The sequence below is a fragment of the Eubalaena glacialis genome, chromosome 13 (genome assembly GCF_028564815.1).
Source record: "Eubalaena glacialis isolate mEubGla1 chromosome 13, mEubGla1.1.hap2.+ XY, whole genome shotgun sequence".
NCBI classification, from domain to species: domain Eukaryota; kingdom Metazoa; phylum Chordata; class Mammalia; order Artiodactyla; family Balaenidae; genus Eubalaena; species Eubalaena glacialis.
The window spans coordinates 17857047-17878912 of NC_083728.1; the positions used below are offsets into that span (position 1 = coordinate 17857047).

Consider the following 21866-nt stretch of genomic DNA (forward strand, 5'->3'; position numbering starts at 1 on the left):
GCGATGCTGATGCAGCCAGGTTGGGGACCACATTTGGAGAACCACTGACAAAGAAAAATGTTCCTTGGGGAAAACTGGGGAGAGCTGTGGCTTCCTGGTGCCTCCTGGGGTCATTGTGCATGCATGGGAAGTGAGACTGGGACCTACCTGATCCTGCTGGTTGGTAGGACCAACTATCTCACTCTCTGTTGTGGTCAGAGATCCACAGGAGGGCTCAGGGATGCTGCTGCCGCCAATGACCATGATAGCTAACATTACATAGATCTTACGATGTACCAGCCAGTATTCTAAGGACTTAACCTGTATACACACATTTAGTTCTCATAACAAACCTTTGAGGCAGGTACTCCTATTACTGTCATCATTTTCACTTTACAGATGAGGACACTATGGCTCAGAGAGGTTCAGTAACTTGCCCAAGGTCACACAGACTGTAGCTGACAGACCTGGGATTTGATCTAGCAGTCTGAATCCAGAGTCCACGCTCTTCTCCTACATTAATCCCCTGATCTCTCAGGAGAGAGGGGGCAAGAAATGACCCTAGTGACATTGGCCATTTCATTTGGCCTCTCTTTGCCCTCATTCTCACCTCAAAAAAGGATATAGCGTTTCCCATCTTAGATGAAAGAAATACCTTTACATTTTAAAAACAAAAGCTGTCAGGATTAATTGGATAACAGCTGTCAAATTCTTGCAGCTCCTTAGAGGCTGGTAAAAGAGGAGGAATAATTACGGTGCTATTTTCTATGCAGACCCTAGTACATTTGGGGGAGTAAATAAGTATCTAATGATATTCTTGGTAATTACCAGTGACTGAAGGGGGACTGCTCACGTCAGCAGAGAGGCCTCGCTGAGGTTGGGCCGTAGAGAGAGACTTCACCTTTGATGGTGGGTGGCCAGAGCCCTGCTGTCCCTAAGAGAGGTGCACAGGGTGTGGCCCAGGGTAGGAGGGAGCCTCCTCCAGCAGGCTAGCATACTTGCCAACCCTGGATGGAGAGACGGGACAGCACCGCTGGTCCACCTGCCCAAGTTCATGGACCCCTGGCTCATCAGGGCTGGCAGTTAGAGACCAGCTAGGCTAGTGGTTCTCAAAGTGTGGCCCGTGGATCTGCTGCATCAGCTTCACTTAGAAACTTGTTAGAATTCTCAGGCCCCACCCCAAACCTGCTGGGGGTGGGACCCAGCCATCTTTCAACAAGCTTTCCAAGTGATTCTGATGCATGCTTCACTTGGGGAACCACTGTTTTAGAGAAAAATAGCACTGACTTTGGAGCCAGACACACCTAAGTGTGAATCCTGGCACTGCTGCCTTCTGGCTGTGTGACTTTGGACAAGTCACTGCACCTCTCTGAATGTCAAGTTCCTCATCTACACAGTGAGGTTGGGAGGTTAGAGAGGTGGTTTGTAGGGTACTTGCTCTGCACTTACAATTCCTTCTAGTCCCACCACAGTTTAGAGACTGTCTTGTTTCTTGGCTTTGAAAGAGTCTATTTCATCTGCTGGGAACATGCTTTCTGCACCCTCTTCACCTGTCTGACACCTATATAACCATAGACCTCAGCGTGGAGTTTATTTGCTCCAGCAAGTTGTTGTTTTCTTTCTTTGTACACCTCCTCCCCCAGATCAAGTCCGGGCTAGATCTCTCTCCATGTACACGAGGTATCACAGGACTCCCCGCATCCTCACAACTGCCTTTTACCTGGCATAATCGCCACGGGGGCAAAAACAGTCCTGCTGACTGCTGTTTCTCTAGAGTGTCAGACACATGGCACGTCTGCAGGTACTATTTGATGTTAGAACCGATTTCACTCAATTTATAAAATGCTTGGTTCATGGGGGTTTGGGGGAGGAAACTGGTGAAGGGGTTAGCCTTCACACGTGGAGGAAACCAAGGCATGGAGGTACTAGCTGACGTAGGGATGCAGTGGCAGGGGAAACAAATGGAGAAGGTGAGCCCTGGTGGCTGAGGATTTGAGGGGAGGCTGCTGTGGAATCAGGGTACAGACAACCTGTAGCACATCTCTACAGGGCAGAGGGCCCATCTGATATCAGCATTAGAGAGTCTAATGCCTTCACCTCAACCAACCACCATCTGGTCTGCTGATGAAGAACAAAATGATGTGAGGGTATCTAGCCAGCACTCACAGTAAGTCCATCCTAGCATCTCCAGGGCAGGCATTTTGCAAAGCTCATTTATGTATGTATTTATTTGTTTATTATGGATAGGGTTATGGACCTCTTTGAGAAATAGATGGGCCCTCTCCCCAGAAAAAAGCACAAAAACACAAACCTTCCCCAGTGTTGACCTTGCCACTTTGAGGGGACGTGATGGGGTTGCTTTCAGAATCACACCCAGATATTGGGAGATAAAAGCGTCAGGTGAGGCCAAGTAGGCTTTAACACTTTACGTCTCTTCAAACCTTGGTATTTTAAAACTTGGGAGATAATAGCAATGACCCAATTTAGTAATGTGAAGGCAAGACAGCACTATTTTAACAGGCTTAGTCATTTCTTCATTTTGCATTTTTTCCCCCTTTTCCATTTGTGGCTTTTCCCATTGCACGTATACGAAGTAATAATCTAGTATATTCCATAGAGCATGGCAAACATGCTCTATATAAAACACCGTTGAACATTCTCTGAGTGTAATTGGAGCATAAATGTAACTAATCAAAATATTATCATGCCAACGGATGTGTGAAGAGTTTGGAGATTTAAAAAGTATATATATTTTAGTTCCATGTCATTTCCATTTAGAGATTTAGAGCTGCAGAAGCAAAGGACTCAGCCCAATGAATGTCAAGAACAATTTGGGGTCTGACAGTGTTCCTGGCAGACCTGTTGTTCTCTTTACTCTTTTTTTTTTTTTTTAATAAATTTATATATTTTATTTATTTACTTTTGGCTGCATTGGGCCTTCATTGCTGCACGCGGGCTTTCTCTAGTTGCGGAGAGCGGGGGCTACTCTTCGTTGCGGTGCGCGGGCTTCTCATTGCAGTGGCTTCTCTTGTTGCGGAGCACGGACCCTAGGCACGTGGGCTTCAGTAGGTGTGGCTCGTGGGCTCAGTAGTTGTGGCTCGTGGGCTCAGTAGTTGTGGCTCGCGGGCGCTAGAGCGCAGGCTCAGTAGTTGTGGCGCATGGGCTTAGTTGCTCCGCGGCATGTGGGATCTTCCCAGAATAGGGCTTGAACCCGTGTTGCCTGCATTGGCAGGCGGATTCTTAACCACTGTGCCACCAGGGAAGCCCTCTCTTTACTCTTAATGTGACAGCAGCTTGACAACTGGTTTCAGTTTTGTTCTTTCCTCCCACTCTTTGCCCTTCTTTCTACCTGCACCAGCTCCCCAGAGGAAGGCCAGCCAATCCCAGGGAATGTGTGATCACTCCTTGCTAGCAAATACAACACGCCCACTTGTGGTGTGGAGCCTAAGAGCTAAATGATGATTAGAATTTCCTGGGTTTGAATCTTGGCTCTGCTGCTAGCTGTGTGGCCTTGGGTAAGTTACCTAACCTCTGTGTGCCTCAATTTTCTCATTTGAAAGAGAAGGTTGATATTAGAATTAAATGAATGAATAGAAGTAAAATGTGATAGTATGTGTTTGCTGTTGTTGTTATTAATGAGCAGATGTGACTAATACGGGAAAGGAATTCTTGTGGGAAGATAAAAATGACTGTTTCTCCAGGAACCAGATCCAGGGAAAAGGGTCTCTCCTCCTTCACCCCTTTCCATAGGAGTCTAGTTAGAAAATCCAAGCCAGTCCTGGCTCCTTACTCTCCACTCGCTAGTCATGTGACTTTAACTCCTTGGAACCGTAGACGTCTCCAGCTGGAGGGAACTTCAGAAGCTCTAGCCGCACACCTGTTCTCCAGGTGAAAAAATGGAGAGAGAATTGCTCGCTCACAGAGGCACCATGTGTCTAAGATGGCTGCACAGGAAGGGGTCGGAGTCTGAAGGGAGAGTGACATTGTCTGCCCGTCAGTTCTGTCTTGACCTTGCCATAGAGTTCTGCGATTTCCCATATCAAAGAGCAACTCAGACAAACCCTTAGATTTCACCGTTTATGTGGCTGAGTTCTCATTCTGTCCTGTGTTGGGTTCCATTGCTTTTCCTACAGTAATGCTTGTTTTTCCTCCTGGGACGTTGAGATACTACACTGAGATGTTGGGGGAGGCGAGTTATGTAGTTATAGATGGGGAGAACCTGGTGTGCTACGTGATGTTTACCTGGGTCTGGTTTCATCATAAGATTATTAGAAGGTCCAAGAGGAGACTGTCCCGTGAACACTTTTGTTTGGGTTTTGGTTTGGGGAGCGAAGGGGATGAGAAGATGTTAAAGGGTTTAGATTTGGGTTTTATTCTGCTTTGTCTCCATCATGGTCCTCTTCTCTCCTGCCTCTCTGCTCAGCCTTCTTTTCCTCGCCTGAACTCATTTCCCTGGCGTCACCACTGCCCTTTCCCCTTCCTTCTTCCTCTGCACTCCCTTTGTGCCTCCTCTCCTCCTTTCCTTCCTGTCTGCTCCTCTGATTTCTCCCCCTTTCCTTATTTCCCCCACTCTCCCTCCCTCCCTTTTCTTTTCTCTCTCCCTCTTTCCTTCGCCTTTCATCTTTTTCTCAGGGATGGGGAAGGAATGCAGACCCCCAGGTACCTGGTCTTTGGGGGAAGGGTCCACGTTGAGAGCCCCCTTCCAGCAGCACCTTCAAATCCAACCACCTGAGTTCAATTCCATTTTTCAACTACATTATCCACACCTACATGGATTATCAGATACCTGTTTGTTGGAGAATTGTCTTAACACATTTGCATATGAAATGCTTAAACCTCAACTTATTGGTCTGAATGAATGATTACAGAAATAGTTATTACTTGTTCACATGAACTGACTCTGACAAAAATGTTCACACGTGTTCGGTGCCTTTGAAACTTCGGGATGTATTTTCTTTGTTCTAAAGAGATACTATGTATCCATTAAGCTGTAATTAATCCCTCCCCCCCATTTTCTGGTATATTAGAAAGGAAGCACATTTCTTTCCTTTTTTTTTTGACACATGATAATTAGAAGGCTTTCATTGATAGTATGAATAATGTCGAATGATATGTTTGTTACCCTGGCTATTGGTAAATTGTTATGTTTATGATTGACTTAATGATTATTAGTTTTCATGATACTACTGGTAGAACTCTGTTTCTCTTCTACATATATTCTCTTACTTTATGATGCATTGTATCTTTTGACATTTTTGTGCCCCCTGCCCTTTTATTGTGATCAGACAGCTAAACTTCATCATTCTGGACTTTTAAGTTAGGCCATGTCCAGGAGAGCTATAACAGAGGTATGTGTAGGGTCAGCAATGCAGGAATAACTGTTCTCTAGGCATTAGTGAAAGCCACAGAGAGAATTGCATTTAAGTAATTTAGTGAAGGACCATGGCTGGGCCAGGCAGTGTGGATTTCAGGAACGGCATCACCTGAGCGAAAACCCAGAAGCAGGGAAGTCTGGAGTGTGTATTAGTTTCCTATTGCTGCTGTAACAGCAATTTCTGGAGGTCGGAAGTCCTAAGTGGGTTTCACTGGTATAAAATCAAGGTGTCCACAGGGCTGTGTGCCTTTCTGGAGGCTCTAGGGGAGAATCTTTTCTTGCCTCTTCTAGCTTCTAGAGGACACTTGCATTTCTTGGTCCATGGCTTGTTCTTCCATCTTCAAAGCCAGCAGCATAGCATCATCAAATCCCTCTCCGATTCTGCCTCTTCTGCCTCTTCTGCCTCTCTCATCCAGAATAATCCTCCCATTGCAAGGTCATCTGATTAGCAATTGTACTTCCATCTGCAACCTTAATTCCACTTTGCCACATAAATATTCACAGGTTCCGGGAGATTAGAACATGGCATCTTTGGGAAGCCGTTATTATACTTAGCATAGAGTGGATGAGGGCTGTGTAGGGGCAGAGTATTCATATACAAGGCAGGAGATAGAGGCAGGATACAGAGGCCTCCAAACATCCCCATGAAAGACTCTGGACTTTATAGGAAACAGGGAGTTTCCTATAAAGGAGGACTTTCTAGGAAGTTTAGGACACATCATGGTCGGTTTTGCATCTCAGGAAGATAGTACTACTTGCAGTTGCATCGGTGAAAGAATTAAGGACTAGACTGATTAGGAAGTTGTTGCAAACATCCATGAAACAGACAGAAAGTCCATGACACAGATGTCGTGGATGTGAGCTAGGCCAGCGGCTGTGGGAGTGGAGAGGAAGAAGACGAAATGAGAAACACGAGGAAGCATCCCCAGAATTTGATGACCGATCAATTGCAAGGGGTGGGAATGGGGCAGCAGATTCTATTCTGTTTCTCAGTAGAGTCTTTGCCATTTTCTTCTTCAGTCTATCGAGGTCTCCCCACTATATTGAAAACTTTGGGGAATGGGAAGGACGGAAAGGAGCTAGTTTTTGAGGACCTACAATGCAGCAATCATTATCTAGATACGTTATAAACTATTTCATTTAACCTTCATGACCACAGTATAAGACGTATTTTTGTGGCCATTTTGCCAGAAAAGGAAACTGAGGCTCACAGAGTTTAGGAGATTTATCTGAGGTCATCCAGGCAGAAGAGGAGTAGCTGGGATTCCAATCCAGACCAGGTAACTCTAGGGCTTCCTTGTGAGTGTCCTGCATTATCCCCACACACCAGGACTAGGGGGCTCAACAGATCGTTGTTAAATTGCATTTCAGAGCTGAGGCTGTGAGTGCCCTGTGTGTGCAGAGTTCCCCTAAAAGGCATCGGGCATTTGGAATGCTTAAGAACTCTCTACCTCCTGGAGGTAACATGTGTTTTTTTCCCCCTCTTAAATAGCTCTTTGAGGAACCACTGCTGTGACCATACAGCTCAGACATGGTGGGCAGGATTGTCCATGGTGCAAACTGAAACAGGAGTCAGGAAACCTGACCCTGAGTCTTCACTGTGTTGTGTGACTTTGGGCAAGTCCCTTCCCCTTACTGGGATTTCTAAAGTGAGTTGTTTGGAGCAGTTAAGCTCTTATGTCTCACCTGGCTATAGTTTGTTATGCTTTGATGAATAATCTACAGTTTCTAGGCCAGCATTACTCAATAGAACTGTCTAGGATGATGGAAATTTTCTCTATCGTCACTGTACAGTATGGTGTCTACTGAGTCCTTGGACTATGGCTAGTGTGTCTGAGTAAATTAATTTTTAATTTAATTAATTTAAATTTAAATAGGCACATGTTGCTATTAGCTACTAAATCAGAGAGGGCGTTTCTAGACCCTAAAGTCTCTGCTTATTGAACAAGCGTAATTGGTGTGTTTATGACTTTCTACCCCTGTAGCTTTGGGCAAAAAGACTTTACCTCTCTCTTCCTCACTGTTCCTTGCTTTAAAACAGGGATAGCATGGCACCATCTCACTGGGATGTGGAAAGATGCTTAGACCAACGCCTGGCATGTACTAAGTTCTCAGTAAACATTATTGACATCAAACATGTTATAAATTGCATTGGACCCATTATCACCTGCTGCTGGCCATTTGTTATGAAATTAACATTTACTGAGTCAAGTCCAGTATTACATGTAACATACACTGAAAACAGATCAATAACAAAACTTGGACGTGTAGCTTTCATTATCCCATTTTATAGATGAGGACATTGAGGCCCAGGAAGGTTTATTGACTTGCTCAAAGTGAGGCAACTAAGAAATGACAGAAGTGGGACTGAAACCCAGTTTTCTTGACTGTATATCCAGGACTTGTTACATGCCGCCATAGCTGCCTCGGCTTCGGGCAGCATTTGGGTCCCTGCCGCCATCCGCTCCCTTCACGTAGGTGCTGGCGCTGGGGGCTGGCAGGGCCACCTGTCTGCAGGGACAGCTCTGAGCTCTCAGAGCTCCGGGCCCTCAGCTGCCAGTTGCGAGCACACTCATGTAATCTTAATGAACAATGTGCAAAGCCATTAAAAACTCAATTAGGGTTTTCTTTTTACTGCCGACGTGAGGAAATGCAATCCTGAGGTGCTCATGTGTAAACACAATAGCCACCATCTGCTACGGAGAAGCGTTTTGCCTCCAAAAAGGGGATCTATGTTGCAGACACATCAATAATGGGGCTCTTATCAAGGCATTATTATGCACGAAGGGGGAAAAAAATGCAAAGTTTATGGCCAGCCAGAGAGTACTTCCTGGTTTAATTCCACAGTTTTTGGTACTATGTATAATAACTGTGAGGAAACTAATGCTGTTTTATGTTTCTGATCACGCCGGTGGAGTTTTGGGGAAAAAAAACAAAGAAGAAGAAGGGAAGAAAATGCACTTACAGTCTTTCTCTTTCTTGTTTCTGACTGATCTTGGCATAGTGGCAGGCTCATTTTTGATCTCCAGGAAACTGACAGCCCTGGGATGATATTTATTAAGCCTACCTGTTGATCAAAGGGGGCCCCACTGAGCTGCTGATATATGAGGGCTTTTAGTCCCGAACAGTCTCTAAAACGGCAGGCCTGTGCTCAACTCAGAGATCTGGCTTCCTTTCTGGAGGATGTGGTAGACTAGATGCGCATGGGGTCTATAGATGGCAGGATCCCACCCTTCCCTGAGATACTATGCTTGCCTTGCTGGATGCTATGGTTTCCTGCCTCTGTGCCTTTACACATGCTGTTTGCTCTACTTGAAATGCCCTCCCAAATTACCACCAGGCCCACTTCCATGGAGGGTATCCCGACTGGGAAAGAGGAGAGGCTCTCATATTCTTTTTTTTTTTTTTTTTCACACACACACACACACACACACACACACACACACTGTATTTTATTTTTACAAGAGATAAATAGACTGATACCAAGCATTGTACATGGGTGACCACAACAAAAGCAACAATGATTGCAATTACCAAACATGAAACACTCATACTATGTCATAATATTGACATTCAGTCCAGTAATCCTCCACTGTAACAGCTCCTTTACTTTGCAGTGAAAATTGATTTGTATATTCTTTGCCTCTGAGTCCTTGTGGGATTTTTTCTTTTTTTAAATTCAAACAAAGTCACAAAAATTATACTCATCCTCATCAGTTCACTCAGTCCCATGTAATTAATTTTTTTTTTTTCATCTTGATCTTTTGTTAGCACTTTTATGAGCTCATCAGTTTTTCATTAGAGTTCTGAAAATGCTTATTCATTCAGTTCAGCAGTACAGTCAGGTACCAGAAACCTGTACTTGTCAGAGTCTTTTCCATGAATTTCCTGAAGATGAAACCCTTTTATAGGAACATATTTACAAAAGCATCAGAGTACACCCAGAACTGTCTGTAAATGACAAAAGACTTAAAAATGACCACGGTTAAAGATTTGATGAAAGTTCATAATAATGCAGTTGACAAGAAAATTAGTTATTTCTGAGATATACATTTTAAAGTAATAACTAGGATTATGACTTATAACATTATACCAGAACATATAAGATTTTTAGAAATTTCATGTAATGTCTGAAACATTTATATTAACATATTTCCATACAAATAACCCAATGAAAGTTTAGTATTAGTTGTTTTATTTGTTTGTTTGTTTATACTGCAGGTTCTTATTAGTCATCAATTTTATACACATCAGTGTATACATGTCAATCCCAATCGCCCAATTCAGCACACCACCATCCCCACCCCACCGCAGTTTTCCCCCCTTGGTGTCCATATGTCTGTTCTCTACATCTGTGTCTCAACTTCTGCCCTGCAAACCGGCTCATCTGTACCATTTTTCTAGGTTCCACATACATGCGTTAATATATGATATTTGTTTTTTTCTTTCTGACTTACTTCACTCTGTATGACAGTCTTTAGATCCATCCACGTCTCAACAAATGGCTCAATTTCGTTCCTTTTTATGGCTGAGTAATATTCCATTGTATATATGTACCACATCTTCTTTTTTTTTTTTTTACCTTTTTTTAAACATCTTTATTGGAGTATAATATGGAGGCTCTCATATTCTAATGTGTGGAGTTCAGCTCTGTACCACCAGTATCTCTTTACATCCGCTGATCTACACTAACCTGATGGGGCTGACAATATTCCTGGGAAAGGGATGTCAGGAGAGAAAACAAATTGAGCCCTGTGCAGTTAGGATATGAGAATACTGGAGGGAGCCTGTTGCAGGGAGTGACTGCAGGGCCACGGATGGAGGAGGAACTCCATCACAAAGGATGACGCCAAGTGGAATTAAGAGCTGACCTGTAGGGGGCAGAGGTGCCGAGTGAGCATAGACCCTGATGGAGGAGGGGAAAAAAGCCATGTGAGTTTGCAGAAAGAGCTGCCTCTTGAACCTTGTGGACTCTCGGGCCAAAGCAGTTCTATTGTGTGTCCCCTGAGTCTGTCCCAGGGCAGAGAGACAGTAACAAGGACCCACCCAATCGTGGAGACATCACAAATGATGACAAAGGCACATGAGGGATCTGCACCTGGAAGTGCCATGAGGACAAGGGGACTGGTGTCATTAATTGGGGTGCCTTGGGGACTTCTGGAAATACATAGGGAGTGTTGCTTGGAGCTGCGGTTTAAAGCTGGTCAGATTCCATTGTCAGGGTTCATAATATGCTCAATGATGGGTGAGGTTTCACGTCTATTCATTCTTCAAATTCCAGCTCAGCTTAGTCCATTCCTGGAGGATGCCCTGACCCCCCCTGGCTGAGTCAGTCACCACTGCCTCTGTGTGTACTCACGGCTGTGCTGCACTCCAGCGAGGCTGGATCTGCTGCATGGTCCACTGATTGCGGCCTCTGCAACTCAGAAGCACCTTCTTCCATGGCTGCTGCCCCCTCTACACAGTCTCTGCTTCACTGAGCTCTGGTTCATCTCATCACTAGTGTCCGGTTCAGAAATTGGGGTTGGGTGTGCCTTTTTGGTGGAACTCAGATCCTCTGCCTGAGTCTTAGCTACAGAGGAGGCTGGGAAAGAGGACATCTTTTTCATTTCCATAGAGGAAATGGGCTCTGCTTAAAAATTTGAGGGGTTCCCCCAGACATAGGAAGGGAGTTCAGATATTGAGTGGCATGTTTCTACTCCAGGTCATCAGTCTGCTGAGCTTAGAGGGTGGCCTGAGAACAGCCACCCACGGGGGGTGGTACCTGAGGAGCCACAGGTGACACGATGGGTTACATTGGCCAGCTGCCCTGATGAATTTCCACTACTTAAAGGTGGGTCTTGCCTGCCCTATCCCCAAAACTTACTTTTTTCTGTCCAGATTGGGAGCCAAATGATTTGACCCTACCATTTGCTTTTTATACCATACTCCCCTTCGAAGACATTCATGATGGGTTCTGATACCGCAAGGAACCTTCTACCCTCACATAGGAACACTCAGATTCCCTAGGGCACCTGCAGTTTAGACAGTGTATAGCTGCTAGCTTCTGATTCGGTCGGTAGCTTGGGAGTGTGTGTGTGGTTGTATTAACACAAATATCTGGAAAGGTGCATATGTTACCTTACATGACAAAAGATGTGATTGAATGAAGGATCTTGCACTGGGGAGATGATCCTGGATTGTCTGGGTGGACCCCGATGTACAGGGTCCTTATAAGAAGGAGGCAGAAGAATCAAAGTTGGAAAAAGATGTGTCTGTGGAACTAGAGGTTGGAGTGATGCCCTTCGAAGATGGAGGAAGGGGCCATGAGCCAAGGAATGCAGGCAGACACTAAAAGCAAGGAAACAGTTTATCTCCTGAAGGCTCCAAAAGGAAAGCAGCCCTGTAACACCTTGATTTTAGACTACTGACCACCAGAACCATAAGAGAATAAGTTTGTGTTGTATTAATCCACTGAGTTTTTGGTATTTAGTTATAGCAGTAATTGGACACTAATCCAGGGTCTAAATCTTGTGTCCCCAAGCCTCCACCTGCTTGACTGCTGGGCCTCTTTCTGCCCTCCTAAGGCTCTCCCCAGTCACTCGTAAGACTCCTTGGGCATGTTGTGAGCGCATGAGTATAAATAAGATCAGTTGCCCGTGTTGCCCCTTTCTGGACTCCTCATGGACGCTCACTGCCTGCATGGCGTAGGAGACCCTCACCATGGCTGCTGCTGTGGGTGTCCTTCCCAGTGTCACGGTACCCCTCCCCTCTTGTGGGGCGGGCCAGATACTGATGCTGCTGACCTCCCCCACCCCGCCACATCCCCAGAGGTTCCTCTCTCACACTGTGTCACTTGGACTCCAAGGCAGCACTGCTCATTCCCCCAGCCTCACTAGGACGTTCCTGAGCAGGACTTCTCCTGCTGTTCCCTTCTGGCCTGACCTTTCCCTCCTTTGCGGGTAGTCTAGGTGGGGTGGGGTGGGATGGGCAGTCATCGTTTTCTTTATTCTATTTTTTTTTTCAGTTTTCTTGTTTATCTCCCTGAGACTTGCGCCCAAACACATACCTTTCTGTCTAGTTTACAGGCCAGAGGATGCATATCAAGTCACACAAATCGCCATTAGGGGGTCAGGGTGGTGGTAATGGGGAACATGATTTGTTACCCTAACCCAACCCAACTCTGGCCCCGCGAGACACAAAGTATCTTAATGAAGGTCCAGGATGTTTCTTTCCTTCTCAAGGATTTATTTTTGGAGTCCATTATTTTCATTCTCTTCTTTCTTTCTGCTTCTTTTTACCCAAGGACACTGCTCTTAATGATGTCCCTATTTGGAACATCCTGCAGCCTTGCTTAGTAAGTGTTATCATTTCTCATGTTATCTCCTTAAATAAAGGGACTTGTAGGAAGTAGGGGCTCTACAGGGATGCCAAAATAATAACGATAGTGCTAGTTGCAGAAATAAACGTCAAATGTTCAACGGCTTAATGAGCCAATAATAGTTTATTCCTTGCTTACTTAAAGTCCAAAATGAATGTTCCTAATTGTGGGTGGCCTTCCTCGTGGTCGTGGTCATTCAGGGAACTAGGCTCCTTTCATTGTGGCTTTGCTGTCACTTAGGCTCTTGGAATCCTGTACTTTCAGCTGGTGGATGGGAAAAAGACAATGCAGCAGTGATTCTGGAACCTTAATGTGCATACAAATCACCTCGTGATCTTGATAACATGCTAATTCAGATGCAGTAGACCTGGGCTGGGGCCTGAGAATCTTCATTTCTTACCAGCTCCCAGGTGATGCTGAGACTCCTGGTCCAAGAATCATCCTTTGAGGGATGAGATAAAAGAGGATGGAGCAGTGGGGGTTGGGGGAGGGTGGAGGTTGTCTGCTTTTAAGCACCAAGCCTAGAAGTGGTAGACTTTGTACTCAGTCCCCATTGGCTGGAACCTAGTTGCACGTCCTCACCAAACTCTGAAAGGAAGCTGGGGAATATAATCCAGCTATGTGCCCAGAACAAAGAGGACAGGTTTGCTAATCAACCAGCAGTTTCTGCTAAGTACTTCCACCAGCTCTGCCTTCAGGGAAATGGCAGCATCCTTTATTAACAATCATGGAGGCAGCCGATGGAGAGAATCCCTAGACTTGCTGGGGTGGATGGATGTTACATGGCTCCATCTCCTCGGTGAGCCTGCTTCGCCACTGGAGCTAGGATGCAAAGAGGGGGAACCTGAGCTGGTGGACGGGAAACCTTCCCGACTCTCACTGCTGTGGACGCTAAGACCCCTGGTGTGAACTGGCAGAAGGATAGGGGCTTAAATGTCCATGGGGTGTCCCAGGATTCTGAGTGGAGAGAGCCAGACACCACTTGTTCCTCAGGCTGTCTTCCCTACCTGTAGCTGTGCCCCACCCTCCCTCTGTGGCCAGAGGCTTGTGGGTCTTGTGGGTCATCACTCATCTGTCCCAGGGGAACCTTCTGGAACCCTGTGGGGTGTAGGTCAGCAAACAGACATGGGCATGGATGCCAACCTCTCTCTGTGCCTCAGTTTCCCCCCTGCAGTGGTTCCTTCCTTGCTGCCTCAGTTGGGAGTTTGTGATGATTAGAGACAACATCTGACAAGGGACAGCTCTCCATGTACCCTGTGTTACTGCCTGGCTCTAAACTAGGAAACTTGACTCTCTTGGAAACATGGGGAAGATACCACTTCCGCTCCACTTTCAGCGGCTCCTACCCCAGGGGGTGGGTGAGTTTTCTGATTGGTGGGATGTTGAAAGTCTGTTAGCCATTGGTTCAAGTTTCTGTCTTTATCACCCTGCTTCTTGTTGGCTCATTTTTGGGATGAGCCCTAGGGATCTGGGTTGAGTTGGAAGGAAGGAGTCCTTGATCCTCCAGCTGCTTTGCATGCTGGTTCAGGGAAGAAAATGCAGGAAGCCTAATTTGGCCTCAAGTCCAAGTTCCTTTCTCTAATCCAGCTTTGTGAACAATAAAGTGGAGATTTTGAACGCTCTCTCTCTCTCCTGTGTCTATTTTTAAATTTGTTCTGAACGCAGAGGAGACAGGCTACGAATGACCAGTACCCTCTAGAACCCTGACAAGATACGGATTGCCCAGCACTTATTATCTGGCAGCTATTAGTCTTTTGGGGATTAGGGTGAAATAATGAGGCTACTTATAGCTACTGAAGTGGCTCATCTCCGTTGAGGATAAGTGGTCTTAAGGTATCATTCCAACTGAAGATTTTAGTGGCTAAAATAAGATTTCAAAACAGCAGTGGTTTTCTAGGTGGGAATATTCATTCCAGAATCACTTGAGTTTATCTACTGTGTTGTTGTTTTTTTTTTTTTAATAAGTTTATTTATTTATTTGTTTTTATTTTTGGCCATGTTGGGTCTTTGTTGCTGCGTGTGGGCTTTCTATAGTTGCGGCGAGCGGGGGCTACTCTTCGTTGCAGTGCGCGGGCTTCTCATTGCAGTGGCTTCTCTTGTTGTGGAGCACGGGCTCTAGGCGCGTGGGCTTCAGTGGTTGTGGCATGCGGGCTTAGTTGCTCCACGGCGTGTGGGATCTTCCCGGGCCAGGGATCTAACCCGTGTCCCCTGCATCGGCAGGCAGATTCCCAACCACTGCGCTACCAGGGAAGCCCTACTGTGTTTAAGATGCAGTTTATTTCATAGAATCATAAGGCTCTAAGTCACAGAGTTTAGCCCTCACAGTTGACTGTGAAATTTCCTTAGAAGGCTCCTCAATTTGTCCAGGCTCTGTTTAGCCACCTGCAGTGATGAGGAACTCACTTTGTCTCCCTGGCAGTCCATCCCATTTTGCATCTGCTTGACTTGTTAAAAGGTCCTTTGAACTGAAATGTGCCTCCCTGTGGTTTCTTTCATAAGTCTGCTCTCTCTGGTGACCTTCATCAGTGAGCTATTGCCACAGTAATGTGCCTAACAAACCAAGAGGACACTCAGTGGCAAACAGCAGTGTGTGTTTATTCTCACGTTTCTGGGTCTGAGCCTCCATGGTGGATCTGCCGATCCAGGTTGGGCTCGTTGGCTGTGTGGCTGTGCTTTCAGCTGTGTGGGTGGCTTGGCTTGGTTCTTTACCATCCATTGAGCTTAGTTCTCTTCCACGTGTGTTTGTCCTTGATCCCAAGCTGAAGGCGGCAGCAGCTACTTGGGACACATTCTTCTCATGGAGGGTGGCAATAGTGCAAGAGGGCAAGCCCAGCTAGGCAAGCACGTTTCAAGCCTCATTCTGTTAGTCTCCTGTTGACCAAAGCAAGTGGAGCCCAAAGTCGTGGGACGGGGACATGCTCTCTGTCTCTGTTGGGAGGGACTGCAAGGCCATAGGTCAAGGGCATGGAGCCAGGGAGAGGTGAAGAACTAGAAACAACCATTTAATCGGTCAAAGCAACTCCAAAGAGGCTCACTTCCTTTCTAGGAGATAGGCTTTTCCAGTGTTTGAAAATAATAGTCATGTTTTCTGCAGATAGTAAAAATAGCATAAACTTTGAGGTTGAAGAAAATCTGGGTCTCATCCCTCTCTGTCTGAGTGGTCCAGGGCGAGTCACCCAGTCTTTAAATAAAATGAAAACTCTCCTTCTCCCAGGGTCATTCTGAAGATTAAATTGAACAATATATAAATAGGCAGTCAGCATCACACTGGTACCCCTTAAGTGCTTAGCAAGTATTACTTACCCTCCATTCCATCTTTCAGTTGGTTCTCAAATTTCTTCAAGGTCTTCTTCACTTACTTGAATATACTGTACTTTTTATATGTCCTCCTCTGATATATTCCTTGTACTAATGCAAGGCTCCAGGTGGAATATGTTAGAACAACACCTGGGTGCTGTAGAGTTTCTGCTTCCATTGAGATAACCCAAGCTCGAATGAGGTTATATTTCACCTCATTGCACCCACGGAGGTTGCAGTTAACTAAATTCCTGAGTTTTTATTCCATGCTTCCTGTTGGAGCTACTGTTTTTAATATTTGCTGGGTTTTTTTTTTCTGTACATGTTTATAGACTGTTTACTTTGTAGAATACTTCGTGTATGTTACCATCTCTTAATTCTTAAAACCACCTTGGTGAGTAGGATTTTTTATTCCCAATTACAGAAGAGAGAGGAAATACTCCAGAGAGGAAATGTGGGTTCCTGGGGATCAACCATACCCTCCTAGAGGGACTGGGTTTCTGGCCACTGTGTTTACAGGTGTGACTGATTTTCAGAAAGATTTTCTTTCTCTCTCCTTGTCTCTACCTCCCGCCCCCTTTGTGGGTCTCCAGGATCCTTCATGATGGTGAACAGCTCTGGGAGGGCCTCTGGCCAGAAGGCTCACCTTCTCCTGCCGACCCTGAAGGAGAACGACACCCACTGCATCGATTTCCATTACTACTTCTCCAGCCGTGACAGGTCCAGCCCGGGGGCCTTGAATGTCTATGTGAAGGTGAACGGTGGGCCCCAGGGGAACCCTGTCTGGAACGTGTCTGGCGTCGTCACTGAGGGCTGGGTGAAGGCAGAGCTTGCCATCAGCACCTTCTGGCCACATTTCTACCAGGTATGGTGTTCTACCGTAGTTTAGTTTTTTTTTAGGTAATAATCTATCTATACACCTCTTGCCCTGTTTAGAGTTTAGGTCTAGAAAGGACTTCATTTACTCACTTGTTCAACTCGTGTTTACCAAGCTACTTCTCCTAACCAGGCCTGGAGGATGCAGAAGAGATCCTCTACAGCCCCTGCCACCCTGGAGATCACAGTCTGGAGGAGGAAACTGATTGATAAATAAATAAACACTTAGAACATAGAGGGGTGCATGTGGATTCCACAGGATGCTGGAGGAAGCCTTCTATACAATAATTTCTTACAACAATCTGATGAGGGAGATACTATTATCATGCCTGTTTTACAGATGAAAAAATTGAGGTTCAGAAAGATGAGATAACTAGTCAGATATTGCCCCTGAGGAAGACGGTGTTTGGGAGCAAGACAATTAAGATGGCTTCTAAGAGGGCCAGACAGCTTAGGCTGAGTCTTGAAGATGAATAGCTAATTACTGAAAAAGGAAGGGAAAGGCATTTGAGTTGACAGGGGTAGTGCACGCCATGGGCTGGAGGAGTGAATGAGAGATTTTGGCGGAGTTTGGGAACTAGGTTGTTTATAGGTCAAAAAGGAGATCTACTGGGAGCTAAGCCTGCAGGGATGGGTAGGTCATGGGGGGCTTTGAATGCCAGGCTAAGGAGAGTAAATTTATTCTCTAGGCTAGAGCAGCACTACTCAAAGCGTCTGTGGTGGAAGACCGGTTTTTTTGTCCTCAACTTGTGGACCAGTACTTTTATAAACTGCAGTAAAAGTGTCACAGTAATGCCAAATTGCTGGGACACTCTCTAAATGCCTCTTATCTCGTTGAGGAGCCTCTTATCCCGTTGAGGACTGATGACACACACTCTGCAGGATGTCACCAGCCCACAGAGCTCTAGTTAGAGGAACACAGCTCCATGTTGTGGCCTGGGGCTGTTGAAAGTTTTTTTTTTTTTTTTTTTTTTTAAACTACGCTATTAGGGTACAACTTACATATCATAGAATCCACTTATTTTAAGTATGCAATCCAGTGATTTTTAGTAAATCTATTGATTTGCACAACCGTCACCATAAACCAGCTCTAGGACATTTTCATCAACCCCATAAGATCCCCTGTGCCTGTTGAAAGTTAATCCCCATGCCCACTGATGGAAGGTTTTAAGTAAGAAAGTGATGTAGATCTACTTTTGGAGAGATTTCTCTGGAGTCTGAAGCAGAACAGGGACCTAAGGGTGGCAAGGTGAGTGGCTGGGAGATTCGTAGGCATCCTTCAGTTCAAAACCCATGGTATAGTTCTTTCAGATGTACCGTGCAAGCAGTTATAGACACTATGTAAATGAATGGGCGTGGCTGTTTTCCAAGAAAACTTTATTGTACAGAAACAGGTGATGGACCAGACTTGGCTTCCAGGCCATAGTTTGAACCCTGATGTAGGTGATAAAGCTGAGGTCCAGAGATGGACAGTGAAGTCCAAGAGCACAGAGCAAATCATTGGCAAAGCTGGGACCAGAATCCTGGTGCCCTGGTTCCAAAACTCCCCCCGTTTCACTGAGTATAAACTTCAAGTGTCTCCATGAGTCCATGGACCCATCAAGGAAGCCTTAGGGTTCTAATCTGAAAACCCCCTACCTAGGGTCTGATGCAAATGGATACAGGATGGGGCCACAGGTGCAAGTGTAAAGATCAGGAAAAGTGACCCAGGAGAGGGATAGACCTATGGTTGGCCATGCTCTCTGATGGGGTATAGAGGGAAAAAAGAACATTTCTTAGGCATCTCTTATGTCCCAGCTCTGTGGTAAGCATATTGCCACTCATTTATCTGACAGTAACTCCTGTATTGGGTAGCAACATGTCCTGTGTTCCAGAGAGGGGGATATTATTGGTCAATTGAGGTCCCCGTAATCCTGCCTAGGGTCCTCTGCTCCAAGCTCAGTTTCCTGCTTTTAGGGAAAAAAGCATGCCCCTTCTGAGAATCTTCCGCTCACTAGCTGTGCGATGTTGGGTCTGTCCCCTCATCATTCTGAATCACAGTTCTCCCGTTTGTAAAATGGAGATGTCAGTGGGTCCAATGAAGGGTTCTTATGTGGATTAAATGAGATAGTATATATATAACATCATATCAGGCTTGCAGTGGGCCTCAGCAGTTATTGGAAGGAAGGGAGGAGGAAGAGAGAAGAACAGACAAAGAGGATGGAGGAGGGAGGCCTTCTTTAAAGAAATACTACTGTGGTTGAGCTCTGAGCCATCCCTGTCCTGAGCAGCCTCATTGGGGAGAATGTTCTGGTTTCCAGTCTGTTGGGCACTGCGGCATCATTCCATTCCAATCCATTTTCTCTGCTTTTAGCTCTGCGGTGAAGAAGCCACTAATGCACTGAGAGCAGCGGTTTAGAAAAGACACGTGTGCCTTTCAGACACACACACAGCCACTGACAGATAGTCCCTCGGCCATATACACAGGGGAGCCCACACAAGTACACACGCACCAGCCTGCTCCCAAGCCCACCACAGACGCAGGGGCACCACCCACACATATATCGGGGGAGAGAAAAAGGGGCCCATCAGGAGATTCAAAGACACTTGCAAAATGCATTTTAAAATTCACCAGACCCCAAGCTCTGGCTCTGCATGCATGATTCTGTGGACTAAATACCATTTTGGTTCTCGGCACTGCTTCGCTTCAGACCCTGATGGCTTATGTATTCATTTATTAAAGTCATATTTCACAGTCCTAAAATTGACTGTAATAAGCAGGGACATTTCATCTTTCTTAGTAGTGGGCTCTCTGGCCCCAGGCCGTCAGCAGGGCCTGGCACGAGAATCTTCCCACAACTGTCCACCCCTCGCCCGCCTCTTCTCAGGAGAGCAGGGGCTCATCCAGTGCCGCTGAAGCCGCACTGCACGTGGCTGCCCCTTTCCAGGTGATGCTAATTCTATTTCATGTTTTTTAATGAGTCCAAACTTTTCTGTCCCAATATTTAAAAAAATAAAAGAACTTGAGTTGTGCAGCCACTTGTTCTCTCTATTCTCCATCACCTGCCTCGGTGAAATTACCTGTTATTCAGCTGTGTAGACCCCTGAAATTTAAGACTCACCTGACTTGGACTCAACTGGACTCGAAGCCCAGTCCCTTTCTCAGGAGTTCCTCTGGCATCTGGCGCTCTGTGGGTTTGGTAACTTCTTGCACAATTCAGGAGGGGGCGTCACAGGGAGGGGGGCCACTTTACCTCCTTCAGACTCCACCCCATCTCCTCTTTCATTCACCCACCACCCCTGCCCGCTAAGCAGCAAACGCTCCTCCTTGTCTTAGGCAGGCCTCCTTGGGCTGGTGTGGGAAAGAGCGTCTCTCTTGATTTCACCCCAAGCGGTCTCTCCCCCACCCTCACCATGAAAATATATGTGGTCCTCTTCCGAAGAGGAGTTCTGGTGAGCCAGCATTTTTCTGTCTCTTATCTTTTGAGAAGGTGTTTGCAGCCCCTTGAAACTTTTGCTCTACAAATTCTCTGCTTGAGGACTTCAGTGGTGAGCATAGGATGCCAGGCCCCTTAAACCGTGTCCCGACATATCCACACCCTCCCCCAAACAGGCACACAGCCTGCCTTTTGTGGAGGGGATGAGGGTGACTCATCTCTGAGCCTCTCTTGGGGCGTGACTTCCTGGCTTTGCCCAGCAGCTCCTGTGCTGGGAGAGGTTTGCGCCTTTCCATGCAAGCTCCACTTCCCCAAAACCAGGAGGCCTCTAAAGGTCTAGGGGTTGGGGGATGTGCAGTTGACAGTAGGGACACATGGCAACCTTGGGGTTGAAGGCTGTCCTGCAGGGAAGTTGGGGTTCCCAGCCCAGGCCTTCTGCTCCAGTCCCTGCACCCCAGTGTCCCTGCCTCCATACCCTGACATGGAACATCCCTGGGTGGCCTTCTTTTGGCCCCCTCCCCCCCGCCCTCGCTACTCCCTGTCAACTAGAGCTCCCTCCCTTCTCACAATTCTTCACTCAGTCCTCTGGCTCATCTCCCATTTCTGGCTCTCATTCCTCAAGGGCCTTGGTTTCCTTCCGAGTGTGCTTTGCTTGGAGATGACCATTCTCCTTCACCTCAGAACACCTGGGCAGGTCTTTCTGTCACTGAGGGTCTTGACATCACCCTGTCCCTTTGTGGTGTCTGTCCCCAGGAACTGGAGCTGGTAGGTCTTCCTAACCAGGACCAGAAGCACATTGATGGGATAACCATCTCCACCCGAAGCTGCAGATGTCTTCTGGGGCGCTTTCTGACCGGAAGGGAAGAGAGGACTCCAATGGTCCACATTCCCCAGAACTTGGTCGGCTGGGAACCTGGCCCTGGGGGCTGAGGTAGCTGTAACAGCTTCTTTTCCTGAACCACACAAGACAGTGCTCTGTACTGCTATTGCGTTTGTTTGAGAGGGCTTCTTCCTTTTTTATCAGCAGTGAGAATCCAGGGGGGCCCTCACATCTCTCCTGAAGTTTGAAAGTCCCTGGTCGTGCTGCTTCCCTGTGAGCTGCCCTTGCAACCTCTTGCTGCAGCCAAACCTGATTTCTCTAACAGTGTTCCGTAGTACCCTGCCCTATGGCTTCATACAGAAGCTCCTCGTGGTCAGAAACTTGAACCATGGATCCTAGCAGTAATTTGCATTGCCAGATTCCCATTCAGAACCCCAGCAATAATTTGCATTCCAGGATCTCGTTCAGAACTATAAAGCATGCAGCATGGATAAGGGGGTGTTTAGGGTTTGGGGGCTATATGTAATTTCTAGAGGCTGACCCTGCCAACTTAACCCCAGTACCCATTGCTTCTCCGTGGCTAAGGCCCACCATCCCATAATCTTTTGGTGGCACATTCTAGCCACCATCTGAGATCTCCGTCTCTGGTGCCTGGCATTGTGCTCCCCAGGGTTGGCCCTTGTTTCTGGAAGCAAGCAGCTTGCCCAGGAGGTGGCATGTGGGCCTCAGAGTCAGCCCCATTGT

The 21866-nt window shown here is 46.4% G+C and overlaps 1 protein-coding gene across 1 annotated transcript in view; it reads left to right on the forward strand.

Annotated features, from left to right (window-relative positions):
- PTPRT (protein tyrosine phosphatase receptor type T) overlaps positions 1–21866 on the forward strand; it is a 776285-nt gene that overhangs the window by 66050 nt on the left and 688369 nt on the right. Inside the window, exon 2 of the mRNA XM_061209812.1 lies at positions 16604–16875. Within this exon, the coding sequence (XP_061065795.1) occupies positions 16604–16875 (272 nt within the window). The remainder of the gene's footprint in view (positions 1–16603; positions 16876–21866) is intronic.